This window comes from Thermobia domestica, chromosome 11 (assembly GCF_964235325.1).
Source record: "Thermobia domestica chromosome 11, izTheDome1.hap1.1, whole genome shotgun sequence".
NCBI lineage: Eukaryota > Metazoa > Arthropoda > Insecta > Zygentoma > Lepismatidae > Thermobia > Thermobia domestica.
Genome location: NC_137464.1, coordinates 199,846,818 through 199,860,227, shown reverse-complemented (window position 1 = coordinate 199,860,227; position 13,410 = coordinate 199,846,818). Strand labels below are relative to the sequence as shown.

The window sequence follows — 13,410 nt, the reverse complement described above, 5'->3', positions numbered from 1 at the left end:
TTTGTTAATTCAAATATATCACTTTCCACTTCAAGCATAGTGTAAGTTGGTTTAAAATTTACGATCTTAAATTGATATTTATATACATATTTTACTGAAAAATAAAATAATCGATGGTGCCTAGAAAGCAGAGAGACATGAAAAAAAGGTTTTGCGTCTAAACTAGAGGAGTTAAATTCTTTTTGACAAAAATGTAAATTTGTCAGAAATTGAATGTACAAAATGAGAAATTTGTGTGTGTTAATTTTCTAGAATATTTTTTCCACTTTAGTAAATGTAATATAGATTTCTTGTTTGAAAAATAACCTAAATTGTTCTATAATTATACTTCAGTTCTAAAAAAAACATATATTTTATTTAAAAACACATAAATAGTAAACAAGAGTAATGCAACTTGGAAACAACGATACCTCCAGTTATACCTGACACCTGTGAAGACGAAAGTAAATCATCAACTGTGTTTTTTGGTTCAGAATACTGCAATTCGACTTTTCTCTCTTTTTGATTCTTGAATCTATAAATATATAATCATACGTAGTTTAAACCAAATATTGTTGAAATTTATCAAATTTAGTATTCTTTCTTGAAGTTTATGCTCAACCAATAAATGCTCTATGAAACTTCAGTACATACTTATGTAAACTTTTAAGTTATTTCTTCTTGATTATGTTTCAGTTGCATCCAATTTAAGATTGATGTATCATACAAAAACATGTTCAATCATTAAAACTGATATAATAACTTTACCTCATATTGCAATATTTTTATGCTTATAATAATAATAATAATGATACTATATTAAACATTATTAGATGACAAGGAAAAGTTCTATATCAGTTCTCTTCTGTATAATATTTATTTTTTAGTTAAGAAATTTAAGTCAAAACTTCACATTTCTTCACACTGTCCTAGAAGTCTAAAGCTAATGGTAAACATATACAAAAATCCAATTACGTATTTATTAGATCAGCATTGATGGATTGGAATGAGAGGCCCTTTGAAATAAAGAAAATCATCAACTGAACTTAGTTGTATGACCTTTGTTCACTTTAGGCAACTCTCAAATATACATATGTAAAATTTAAAAACTCTGAGTATATGTAAATCCAATTTTTTGGTGACCTTTAAGTGAAAATTGTCGAAGTGTGCTGCTGCAAATTCTAATATAGAGTGAATTTAGTTTAGTTTTTACACTAATATTATTTTCTTTACACTGTATGTACTATAATGTACCTTAGTTACAGACTTCTTTCGGACACTATGTAGGAAAAGAAAACAAAGAAATGTTCATAAATTCCAACACAGAAACCATGGAAGCACTGATATAAATTATTTAAATTATCTTGTAAATTACTTATGATACGAAGTCTTAACATATTTGATTTTCACCCATAACTAATAATGATGACACATTAAACCCTTAACTGTATTTTCGGATGATGTAGCACATACTTAGGGATGAAATATATTCTTATCTTTATGTTACAAGTGAAATATAACATAAAGTGGATTCTTACATATGTGAAAAATAGAATTGAATGCAATTTCAGAGCTAAAGCTAATTGGTATGATTGTAAATCACAATTGCATAGTTTGATACAACAGATTGCTTAAGTGAAAGTAAAATTTTTAAATAACCAAGTTCTTGTATAATTGAGAACTAGAGCAGGTCATATACTCGTACTCATGGGCGAAAATCAGAATATCATTTTGCTAATTTTTCGGACATTTTACTCATCCTTAGAATTATCATTTCTTATGACATATTAAACTATGAGAATAATTTATGCTCGCTATTCATATATAGGTTAATTTCAAGACAATTCAATGTATCCATTTCTGTTTTACTGAAATAGAGCTGATCTACTCTAGCTTTCAATCCTTTACTTCAAGATAAATTTACGCATTCAAATATTACATTTTGGAGGACAAAGTGAAATGTATGATCAAAATAAATTTCTTTAGTATTCCTCATATATAGTACAGGAGGAAATTTACATGAATTAATGTTGTAATGATCTTTGAATTTAATGATGAACTTGAAAATTAATTCCTATTCCTCTTTCGTTTTTCTTATTTCAGATATACATACATTGACCATACATGCCACCAATTTACTAACAATATCAGTCAAGAAACATTCACAATTCGTACGTTATTATTTCATATTGATATATATATATTTTGTCCCTAACGAATAATATACACACACACATACAAACATCACAATTTTGCGTTTCTTTTTACCACTCACTACACGAAATTTCCTTGGAAAGCCTGTTGTAAACTGGAAGAAAGAATAGGAAGCAACTGTTTTAGGATTTAAGGATTTCTTTTTCATACAGACGTCTGACAGTTCTTAGAGTATGTACAGTACACTGTAAGTTACATGAGTATGAAATGTTCTTTTCCTGTGTTGATTGTTAATAATGACGTATTTTCTGAAATCCATTTGAGTTCTAGGCAGTGCCTGTACCATGATTTGAAATACTCGATTTAATCAGAGCATCATGCTCTGAAGGAGATTTCATAGACTGCAGCGTATCGTGGGACTCAAGCGATGTTGCCATCTCAATACTAACACTTGGATTATTATCTGTTGGTACAGTGTTGCTACCTAACACAGTACTATTATCGGTTGTTTCCTTCTGCAATGGCTGTCCGTTTAAGTCGATTTTTTCATTTGTTGTTGTGGTGGTAGTGGTCTTTTCTGGTGCGTCATTGTTGACTGCAACAGCCACTGCTGAAATTCCAGATTCTTCTTTTCGTAAATTTCGTAATCGTCTCATTCGCCATGGGAGAATGCAGCAACGTAATATTATAAGAATGAAACCAATTAAGAGGAGAAACACTCCAGCGGCTATAATGTAATAACGGTTTGCATTAGCATCTGCACCTGGTTTGAGCTGTACCAAACCAACAATAAGGACAATTCCACCAATCAGCAACGAGAAAACAACGAGATGTAACAATGTTATTTTTCCACATACATAGAACTCTTCCGGAATATCATCTTCTTCATTGTCTGGGAAAGTCTGTTGGGGGCTTTGAGTAGTGGGACTTGGTGTTACACTACCAGCTCGACTATGGCAAGGGGAACCTGCATGAGATGGTGGATTATGTTGCTGCTGCTTCTTACGATGGAAACTGAGATTAATATGACTGTGACGAGACTTCTTTTTGTCTTGCTTTCTCCTTTCATGGCGAACGTACACTGCTGGCATAGCCCCAATCATGGCGACGCCTGCTTAAGACAAAGAAAAAGAGAACAAGTAAATATCATTGTGCCTACAACAAAATGTTAATAAATCAAAGCATAATAATCAAACGTTATCAATCGGTTTTCAATGAAATACTTTTTTGTATGGATGTAAAAACTGGTCCCTCATGCTCAAAGAAAAAGATATTGAAGATCTTTTAGAAGCGTTGGTTCAAGAAAAATATTTGGTGCGGAAAGAGATGAATAAGTACGTGTATTTACAAAGCTATACAACGTTGAAGTTTCTAATAGGGATAGGTAACCAAATGCCATACGAATAAAAAAAAAAAAAAATAAATAAAAAAAAAGTGTCGAAACATTTAAGATGGGACTGATACTTCGTTTCCATTAATATTACACACAGGATACAGTGAATTCTTGTTGAGAATTCTTGCTTAGGGAGATGGGTAATATAAATCGAAGTACACTAGCCCGGCACAGAATAGTCCACTCGAGCGTTTTGTTTCTGTGGCTTTGAGCATAAGGGTTTCTTATGATGCCATAGAAGTGTGTTTATCAGTAATTACAATACAATATTTAATAAATTTCGTTCCAAACTCTATTTAATTATGCTAAAATTAAATCTTTAAGAACACTACTACAAACTCAGGACATGTTCACAAATGATTCAGAACATGAATCCAGAATATGTTATGTATTTTATGTCCTGTTCTTTATCACAAGATGTCATTACTAGTTTGGTTTCAGTAACTCTCATGTGGTTAATAAGCTAACATTCTTCATCTTACAACCTCTATTCCTTGGTTCTAAAGGATGATTTGGAAATGATTAGTTTTTTTTTTTTTTTTTTTTGCCTAGCTTTTACCCTAATTAACAACTGGCACGTCACTTGGAGCTTCAGTGAGGGAAGGTATGTGCTCCTCCCGGATTTAATATATAAACTAAAGAAAACCATTTTAATTAACTGTGTAAAATATAGTAATGAAATATGTGACATTCCATCTACATAAAAGAGTATTTCTTATTCCCCCCTCCCCCCCGAAGCAAAATCTGAAATGACACTGTTGATTAACAACCATCGAAATTATAGATTAAAAATTATAACATAAAATATCGGTATATAAAAAAGATTTAAGGATTTTACTCAACTTTTTTTTTTTTAGAAGTAAAATAAATTACTTTTCATATCATTGGTCATGTAGAGTTGAAAGGGGACATGGTGTCTTAGTAATAAAGGAATTTGTTTTAATACGAAGGGCGCCCTGTGTTCATCCAACGTGTATATCCTGAATAATAACGTGTCTGTGAATCTTAAGAATTCTTCTACAGAGTATAACAATTAAACGTTCATTCGAACATCTCTAATCGCTCTACATCACTGTTTTTCCATAGTGTTCATTTTTTCGTATTGTGGCACACAATACTTTACATATGAAACAATGATTCTCTCTTTTTTTAACTCTTCATTCAAAGACCGACAAAATATACATATGTTCTTTGTAAATGCTTTTTTGTCATTCCCTTTCTTTGCCTTCATTTCAGATCCGCACTTCGGAGCTCCAATGAAAGCAATGTAAGATGGTAGCTCCACATTTTATTTTAGTGATATATGTAATTAACTATATCACAAAATATGAATTTCTTTTCATTTTGATATAATTTTCAGTAAAATCATTTAATTTAAAAAGCTTTATTTTACATCTTTAGTTTCTCTATTTAAAGTTTTAAGTAAAGAAGACAAATTTACCAATTTACTGCATGAATACCGTTAATGTTTCCTATCTATAATTTCGATTTAGCGATGAATCTTCTTCAGAAAATTAGATGGCACCATCACAAATTATGCTCTATATGATGGTTCTCCATTCGGCCGGCATTGAAGTTTTCATTGGAGGAGGCAGCCATATAGAGTAGAAATGTCTGGACTCAACCACTCGTCTTCAAAGACTTCCCGCGGGTCGTCAATGGTAGGGAGTTTCTACTGTACCAACGTTCGTTTGAAAATAACAAAGGCGCAATACTCCATTGGTGAGACGCCCAGAGGTTTCATTAGAATATGTGTCAAGAAATACGGTAGTCAATGAAGCTTCTGGTGCCATTTGTTGAAGAAAGACCATCGAATGAGAGGCATGGGTGCACCCATATTCGATTTGTATCCCTCCTGTACAAACGAAGAATGTTATGGAGACAAATTGGTATGAAGACGTTGGTCTGATAATAATTAAAATTCACTTTGGCATTTTTGGCGACACGGCGTATCGTTAACTCCCAATTGGAATAGACACCAGCAACAATCATGAAACCCTTTCCAAAACTTTGTCTACATTCGTAATTCTAAGTTTGGAAGTATTTAACACCATGTTTAACGTAGAAAATTGCACGCAGTCTAATTTATTTATTTATTTATTTATTTATTTATTTATTTATTTATTTATTTATTTATTTATTTATTTTTTGCACATATGCCTCGTCCAGTGACAACACATTTCACCTATCGTTAGCTAGATAGTTCTTGTAGAGCCGTCGATAATTGGTATGATGTACTGTAATGTGTTTTGCCAACAGTTTCTGAACATATCAATTTTCGACGCTTTTTCAGCCCCAGATTACGGTTAATTATGGTCTGAATTGTTTTAGGAAATGTTTCAATATTGTTTGCAATATCTCTTTGTGTACCTAAGTTCGTACCTGTGATTCCTTGCTTTCATGTCCCTTTTAGCACACGTGCTATGTGATTCTTCAATAGAGTGAATCCACGTCCCCTGTAGCCCCTATATCTTGATTGTATTAAGTATCAGAAAGCACAGTTATGTAGCTTTCGCAGTAGGTTTAAATCTTCGGTGGCATTCTTCAACATGAACGTTGAATACATCCGTCACGTATAAATTGAGGTTTGTAGGTATGTTAATAAATGTTACGGATATTATATAGGAACCAAATGGAAGAAAAAAGAAATAACTTATTACAATGTTATTTCGTTTGTCTTGTTTAGGAATTGAAAACAATTCCAAGTTTCTGTTATCGTTATTAGTTCGTATTTAGTAATTGTTTCTTGAACTATAAAATTACGATGTTTTGTATATAATTTGTAGCCCTGGAATTTCGATTTTGGGATGGTTAAAATAATGGTGCGTTCCAGATTACTGCATGTTCATGAACAGCCTGATGTTATGAACGATGTTGACATTTACGACTTCACAAATCGAAGGTTGCCAGTGCTAAATGGAAGGTGGCCACCACGGTAGCTCTGGTCTGAGCAGTCCCCTTTTCAATCCTCGATCATACGAGTTTGTGATTGACAACATTGTGTCTGTGGGTTTCAGTGGGTGGTTCGAGGAATACCCCTTCGGAGCTTCGAAATTCTCGCTGGGGTAAATTCCCGATCGTGCTTAACAAGGGTTACCAGTATTTTCGCATTACTGCTTTAATCTCAATTTCATCAATTATTCTTCTCCTTTAGCCTAAAGGGCATAATCGTGGAAAGTAAAATTAGAAATTTCATTTTCACTGTTTCATTTACTTCACAGACATGTGTCTATTACATGTGAATATAGTCGCCAGCTAAAGGTAATAACTAAACACGAAAATCCTCCATGTTAAACCGAGGGTTTTTTTTTTTTGTTCACCCTTACATTTTTTCTTTATTGTTTACAAAACAGACGGGAAATATATTTTTCCTTGAAAAGTAATATTTGAGGCACACAAAATAAAAGTATGGAGAACGGAGTCTTAAATATTTAATACCAAATATTCAAATTTTAATGTGTGGATACTTTATAGCCCCCCCCCCCCCCCTCTCCAGGTTGAAAGGTGAATGATGTAATGTATAAAATCAAACGAAAAAGTATGAAACATGGGCCTATATTAGAACTCTTTTCTAAATTTTCGTAGCTTTATTTTAATTTTATTTATTTATTGGTAATGATCATTGGTTGAAATAATTCTAAGTGAAGTAATATACAAAAAAAAAAAAAAAAAAAAATCAATTAATAATATGGTATTAGACACTAGAAAGAAAGCACATTTCATATTTCTAAAACTAAACGTTGTAACACACTGATAACTTTCGATTTGTGAAGTCGTAGATATCAACATCATAGGCATCGTTATCAGAATGTTCACGATGATACCGTAGTCTGGATGCACTGTAAAGCGATAGCATCAGAATGATCATTCTGCAGTTATTTGAAATGATTTATAGTTAAACATTACAAGTTATTTAGTACACACTATTATTATTCTTATTACTAACAATTGGTGGAGTGGTTCAGTGTCCAGTTTGAACGTTCCATCTACTTACAAATACAAAAAAGGTGAATAATACACATTACTACAAGATTCAATGTATTTATATAACCTGATGTCACTCATTGCTTTAGCAAATTGGGAAAAGGGATCTCTTTTTAAAGGCAAATTGACTATTGAGGTAAATAGTCAGCTTGAGTTGCAGATAGAATTTAATAGTCCTTTTTCTCTACAATTTATTGATAACAATCGATACGCCTCAATTCTCTTCAATTACAGTGTCATTTTTTTTTTTTTTTTTTTTTGAAAACTTGATAATGATTTACGGGTACTCTTCCGAAAGTAGGTATGTAAATTTTAATGTCTTTTTGGTCTGACAGTTTGGTTTACCAAAATTTCTATATATTTACCGTGCCTGTGAGTGTAATAGTGAGAAGCGTTTTTTTTTTTTTTTTTTTGTATGCAATTAAGGTTTCAAAGAATATATTCCATCTCCACTCTAATCCCTCTACTTAAACCGGAAGGGGTAGAAATCTACTACCACTTCCCGTTTCAATATTAATTGAGAAAATAGCAAGCCATAGAAAAGAAACTCCTTCACAGGGTGTATACTAACAAATCCACTTGTTAATATTAGGATCTACGGTTATATACACTGCCGGTCAAAAGTTTCCGGACCTCGCTTCAACTTACAGTTTTATGAGCTAATCAATATATACTCGATAGGGAAAGCCACCAATTTGAAATATTTTGTTTGTGTAGGTCTCAATAATGTCTCAGGAGGATAATAGACGTTTCTCGTTTTTGTAACATGTTTACATGTAGTAAAAAAGAAAGATTATTGAATTATTGTAAAGTCAGCGATTATTTTGATTAAAAATAACGTGATCACAATCATGATATAACTTTGCCTGATCGAAGTATGGTTAACATTAGTAGTTAATTCCTTATTATAGTTACTCCTCGAATATAATTCGTTGATATACATGCCTTATCAGACATAAATAATGTCAGGAGTTTACATTGTTAGTGAACAATATTATAAGATACAGTACAGTGACGTTTTGAACCGTGTTTGTGCGGATGTTTATGCTTCTTCTGAGGGTTTGTTGCCGTTATTGTTAGAAATCACTCACAGAGGTAAGATATTAAGTGAAGAGGCACACGTTAGAATCATTGCGCGTCATAATGTGGGCTTTTCTATTCGTCAATTATTTTTCAAATTGAAATAGACTCCATCTACTTTTGGTGATTCCATCAAGCGTTTTCAGCGAAGACGAAAGAATGGACAAAAATCACACTGGAAGGTCTCGTATTACGTCACGTACGAAAAATCATACTATTGTATTGCTTAGCAAAAGAAATTTGAAACTTACTGCTGCGGAACTCCAATCAGAATTTAATCGTAGTCACCATACAAACATTTCAGTTATTACTGTGAATCAACATTTGAGAATAGCTGCACTCTGGGTAAGAGTTGCTGTGCAGAAACAATCGCAAGTTCAGTGGAAACAAGTAACAGAGGCTCCAATGGACCCTGAAGAACAAAAATTGGACAACAAAGCAGTAGAAACGCGTATTATGAACTGGTAGTCAAAATTTCAAGTTTTTGGGCAACGACATCGAGTTTATGTTCAAAGATCTGTTACAGAAAAGATGGTGTTAACTGTGCAACCCCGATTATTAAACAAGGAGGAGGTTCTGTAATACTTTCGAGGTGTTTTGCAAATTCTGGGATGAGTTGGATTCACAGAATACAAGGACGCCAAAAATGATTATCATTCCATTTTAAGCAGCCATACTATTCCCTCAGAACTTGATTTGATCAGTCACAGAATCACTTTTCTTCAAGATACTGATCCGAAGGACACGTCCGAACTTTGTTCTAATTATTTTAAGAAGAAACAAGCCAAAGGAGATATTTGTATAATGGAATGGCCTCCTCAGTTTCCAGAGCCTGACCCCGTCGAACTTCTCTGGTAAGAGCTTGGCAGAAGTGTACGAAAAGACTGTCCAACATCTGCTGATGATGTGTTCGATATTCTGCAGAACTCCTGGAATAATAATTCAGATGAAAATCATCAAAAACTCGTAAGCCACAAGCCCCAATTGGTGAAACGAGTGATAGCGGCGAAGGGCGGTTTCTTTGACGAGAAGAACATTTTAAAATTTTGCCAATTTCCTTTGTTGGATAACGTTATTATGTTATTCTGATGTTAAAACTATCACTGTGTTCCTAAAGTACCAAGTATCTTGTCTAAAATTGCATCGTATTACAAGCCAAACTTAATATTTCCCTGTTCTTTGGTCTGTCCGGAAACTTTTGACCGGCAGTACAGCTCTAAGTGTCGCTTATGAAGGAAGGAAAAAAAGTACAATATTTGTGTATACTTTAGTGAGTTCCAAACATGTTCTTCTGAATACGAGATAAAAGCAGTTCTTTCCTTGTCTACTGGAAGACATTTATTTAGATGTCTCAGTAAATTGCCTTCATCATAAACAGACATTGAGAGAAATTTCTGCAGGTAACTTTTAAAACTCTTTCCTCTGATTTAGTGGCTGTACATGAATATCTTTATTGCAAGTGATCTCAGATTCAATTTCCGGTGGGAGAGCATATTGAAAGTATTATGGTGGATCGGATTCTACCTTAAACTGTAAGTAGGTCCATGTCTCATTTAGCCTCAGTACTGCTGAAAAGGGACGCAAAACTTCCACAAACAAACCAAATTCAAATATGTAAACAACTTGGTTTTATTTCACTACTATATAAACGAAATAATATCATTAAGTATCATGTGTTTATCTATCTTTTTTAACAATTATTGTATGGCACATTTGTTTATCATATAATGAAAATCCCTATTTTATGATCACACGTAACCAATTATTGCCATAGTGCAGAAAGATCAAAATTTGCAAACTAGGGAAAATTCAGCTTAAGCAATGCCATTGTGCACCATGGGAATGAGTTTGGTTTGTATCGCGTGACATTTTCTCAATTAATATTGAAACCAAAAGTCGATTTGATTTTCTGTCACTTCCAGTTTTAAAACAGAGATTGGACTGGATATGCAATGTATTCGTGTGACCAGGGGCGGAACCAGGACGGACTTTTGGGGGGGGGAGCGGTAGGTCGCAATACTGCTACTTAGAACTTCTTTTAAGAGCTCTCGGATGGGTTTTATTTATATATAAGAAAGTTTCCTCTTGGATCCCCCTGGATCCGCCCCTGCTTGTGAAGCTTAATCAATTGCAGAAAAGACGACCTGCTCGGGAGAGTAATACTCCCGGAAGAAAGTTTTTTTCGCGCGCTACTCTAGCCAGCTGTTTTAAGTTGGTTACAAAATTTATATCATGGCGGTCAAGGAGGAACAAAACGAGCCCTGCAGTGCTTCTAAGCCGTTCCTACTACTACTCCTACTCCTCCTCCTACTACTACTTCTACTACTTCTACTACTACTACTTCTACTACTACTACAGGGACTACTACTACTACTGCTACCACTACTACTATTACTGCTGCTGCTGCTACTACTACTTATCTGCACAAAAGTAAGTAAATCACTTTTTTGAGTATTATTTTCATATTATTTTAATGAAAAATGTGTTATAAAAATTTTAAAAAAGAAACTTTCCTTGGGCCGGGTTTGAACGCATGCCAAGAGCGATTTCCGTTACTAGTCCATAGCGATAGCACGCTCGGTCACGAGGACTGACAACAGCAAGCGTTTGATTTCTGCTATATGTATGCTACGTGGCAAGAAACGGATAACGCCAACCAATCCGAACCGTGTATTTAGTTCTTACTTCCGGGAATATTACACTTCCGAGCTAGTCCTCAGAAAAAAGTACTTCTTTCTATCAATCACACCATTTGTTTAATGTAGCGATCAACATTAAAACTGGAAGTGGATAATTTTCCGCCACTTCCGGTTTTAATACAGAAATTAGGGTAGAGTGGGACGCTTAATTTATTTCAGAAAACAGCTCCTCGCTATCTATTATGGTTTCTACAGCGATCTACATTAAAATCTGAAGAGATTGATTCCTGCCACTTCTGTTTGAATAAGGGTAAGAGAGAAAATAATACCTATTCTTAAAACGCTAAATCGACTCCTAAAAACAGTTTTTTTTGTTATTTCTTATTATTTATGCTCTTGAAACCGGAATTTGTTGTGTATTTCTATAACTTCCGGTTTCAGCAGAGATATAAGAAATGAGACGAAATGTATTCTTGGAACGTTTAATACATTCCAGAAAACCAAGTTTCACTATCTATTACCGTTTCTGCTATATAGTGATTAACGTAGAAACCGAGAATGGTTGATATCTACCCTTTCCGGCTTTGAACTACCTTCTTTCAACGAACTCGCAAAGTCGTCCTTCATTTGATTTTGATTTATTTTTTCTGTCCAAGGCTGACCTTTGATTGCTATTTAAATGGTATTTATTATGTCGAATGAATTGATTTTAAAATTCCATTGAACATAACTCGGGAACCCGAAGCCTGCATACCAGTGTTCGTAGGTTTCCTAAAGAAAATTTCCCTCGCATGACACAAAAGTTTCCCTTTTCTTATCAAATTTTCCCTAGTTTGTTGTGTGTCCAATTCCTATGGCACAAGTTATGTGATAAGAGTAATTTAGCTATATTGAAAGAAGTGACAATCACTTTTTTTTTCATTTGCTGTTTTCTTCTATTTTTTTTTTTTTTTTTTTTTTTTACTTTTTCTTTAACTTTTAACAATGGGTGCAAATTATGCTACTTTGAACAAATACACACACACTAATTGCCATTGTGTTGGTTTATTTCTGAAGCACAAAGAAAAATTTAATCATTTATGTTCATCAATCATTCAGCGTAAGAATTTCTCTGGTTTTTCGCGTTTTATCGAAAAAAAATTCTTTTTCCCTTTTCGCTAAATTTACCTACAAAATGTCCCTAGATTAGGTAAATTTACATCAAACTATAGACACTACTGCACATGCAAAATATAATACGTACTTCACACGCTTATATAGAAGGTCGACTGCAGCGCTAATTTTTTATCCCAATAGGATGAGTTCGGCTGATCTCGTACCAACGATATATAGTGTCTTTGACTTTTCAGGGGGGGAAAATCAAGTGAAAGCCGAAAAAAGGGAAACTTTTGTATCGTTGTTGGAAAATTTGTGCAATTACCAAAAGATGTAATGGAGAGAAAGAATAGTCATACCAAGTCTTAATAAACGTGGCCTGACTGAAGCAGAAAATTTTTGAGCAAAAATTAACACACTGTCACAGCTCAAAACAATATTGAAGAAGTATAGTTTTATTTTGAGTGATGAGATAAGTCACCAGACATAAACCCAATTAAGAGTCTGTAGTCAACACTGAAGGAAAGGATAAGTAAAAAGTACTAATTTCTTCACAACAGGCTTTTTCCTTGTTTGGCGCAACTGTAGTTCAGTTACTATTCTGGTAAGAAAAACAGCATATACCTATTTCACAACAAAATTATAACCATATCACAATCTATGCTAATTTGAGTTTTATGCGTTGGGTACTAAAATAATAAAACTGTGTATGGAGCAATGTTCTAATTTATTTGAACGCTATTGTGTCTGGTTGGTTTGTTGTGTTGAAGCTAAGTGTAGCTTGTTATGACCGACGCTAACGTGAACTTACAATTTAACATAGTCCCGGATTAACGCTAGACTGAATAGACTGGTGGCTAAAGCAGCATATTTTGCTTTATTCCATAGGCGAAGATACGAGGGTCGTGGGGGGTCAGTGTTTCCAATGTAAGAATTTGAGACATGGCTCCTCCCAAAGCGCCTGCAACTTTATACGATAAAATCTTACATTTTCTTTTTTGATGAAATCGCGAAATGATATTCTTAAACTCATTACGGTTAAACTACAGTATATTTTGTTTGAAACAGTCTTATTTGAAATAGTAA

At 33.7% G+C, this 13,410-nt stretch overlaps 1 protein-coding gene across 2 annotated transcripts in view; it reads right to left on the bottom strand.

The window, feature by feature from the left end:
- Positions 1-304: 304 nt before the first annotated feature.
- LOC145664666 (uncharacterized) overlaps positions 305-13,410 on the bottom strand; it is an 828,415-nt gene continuing 815,309 nt past the window's right edge. For both annotated transcript variants that reach the window (XM_081731506.1, XM_081731510.1), the window contains one exon: positions 305-3,244. In XM_081731506.1, coding sequence (XP_081587632.1) covers positions 2,460-3,244 — 785 coding nt within the window. In that variant the 3' untranslated portion in view covers positions 305-2,459. The remainder of the gene's footprint in view (positions 3,245-13,410) is intronic.